The sequence below is a fragment of the Chiloscyllium plagiosum genome, unplaced genomic scaffold, assembly GCF_004010195.1.
Source record: "Chiloscyllium plagiosum isolate BGI_BamShark_2017 unplaced genomic scaffold, ASM401019v2 scaf_17518, whole genome shotgun sequence".
NCBI lineage: Eukaryota > Metazoa > Chordata > Chondrichthyes > Orectolobiformes > Hemiscylliidae > Chiloscyllium > Chiloscyllium plagiosum.
In genome coordinates this window covers 1-1,340 of record NW_025191344.1, presented here as the reverse complement: position 1 = coordinate 1,340, position 1,340 = coordinate 1, and the positions used below count along the sequence as shown (strand labels likewise).

Here is a 1,340-nt window from a genome sequence, read left to right as displayed (position 1 = left end):
GGGGGTGGAGGTTATGAACGCGTCCAGCACACTTGCCTCCATAAACGTCACTTTGGGGTTGTACAGGACGGTGGCGAGGTCTCGTCTGGAGCGCCGCGTCCAATTCCGGTCGTCCCGTGACCGAAAGGAGGTTATAAACCCGGAGAGGGTTTGGGAAGAGATTGGTCGCTGGTGGACAGTGGGCTGTTTTCCCCGGAGCGAGTGGGGCTGACGGGATGGGCGTTACTTGTAAAATAGCGAGGGACGCGGGTGAGATGAACAGGGTGCGGGGGGTGGGGGGAGTTCAGCCCGAGGGGACACCGAGCAAAGAGATGGGGGACAAATTCTTGGGAAATGAACGTTCCTGGGAAAGTGGTGGGTGTGGGGACAGTCACAAGGCTTTGGGATAAGGACAGGGAAAGGGAAGGGTGGGGGGGGAATGTGGGTCAAGAGCAGGTGGGGGGGAAGACTCCTTTAATTTGGGGATTATAGTTGGATCGAAGGGTCCGTTTCGTTACGACTCTATGACAGGGACAGCATCGGATAACCGAGTTAGTCTAACACTGCTGTCGAACTTTATTCACAGGTGAGAGTATTCCACTCCGAGTTACTGACACAGCTGGAGCAGAAGTTGGAACTAGATGTGAAATATTTAAGCGTGAGTGGTCCACGTTATCCTGAATTCCCCTCGGAGCACCGTGCACAGTTCCCCGGTCCCCCCTCAGTCACTCGGAGCACCGTGAACAGTTCCCCGGTCTCCCCTCGGTCACTCGGAGCACCCTGCACAGTTCCCCGGTCTCCCCTCGGTCACTCGGAGCACCCTGCACAGTTCCCCGGTCTCCCCTCGGTCACTAGGAGCACCCTGCACAGTTCCCCGGTCTCCCCTCGGTCACTCGGAGCACCCTGCACAGTTCCCCGGTCTCCCCTCGGTCACTCGGAGCACCCTGCGCAGTTCCCCGGTCTCCCCTCGGTCACTCGGAGCACCGTGAACAGTTCCCCGGTCTCCCCTCGGTCACTCGGAGCACCGTGCACAGTTCCCCGGTCTCTGTACCCCACTGTGGTTAGATTGAGGGGAGTGTTTTGGTGAAATCACTGCTCTCCCTCTCTCACTCTCTGTCCCCCCAAACTCCCTTTCTCATTACAGGCAGCACTGAAAAGATACCAGCTGGAAATCCGGACCAAGACGGAATCCATCGCGAAGTCTCACTCAGAACTTCGGAAACTAAGGAGGAGGAGTGGGATAAGCAAAAACCCACAGAAATACTGTGATCGGGAAATGCAGGTAACTCCTTCCCTGGGTCTCTGACTCCCTCCTTCCCTCCATCGCCTGACTGTGGGACTCCCTCCCTCTCTCTCTCAGT

The 1,340-nt window shown here is 57.5% G+C and overlaps 1 protein-coding gene across 1 annotated transcript in view; it reads left to right on the top strand.

The window, feature by feature from the left end:
• Nucleotides 1-1,261, top strand: part of LOC122545692 (brain-specific angiogenesis inhibitor 1-associated protein 2-like) — a gene marked incomplete at both ends in the record, with an annotated part of 3,245 nt that extends 1,984 nt beyond the window's left edge. The window contains 2 exons of the mRNA XM_043684638.1: nucleotides 566-637; nucleotides 1,124-1,261. Coding sequence (XP_043540573.1) covers nucleotides 566-637; nucleotides 1,124-1,261 — 210 coding nt within the window. The remainder of the gene's footprint in view (nucleotides 1-565; nucleotides 638-1,123) is intronic.
• Nucleotides 1,262-1,340: the final 79 nt, after the last annotated feature.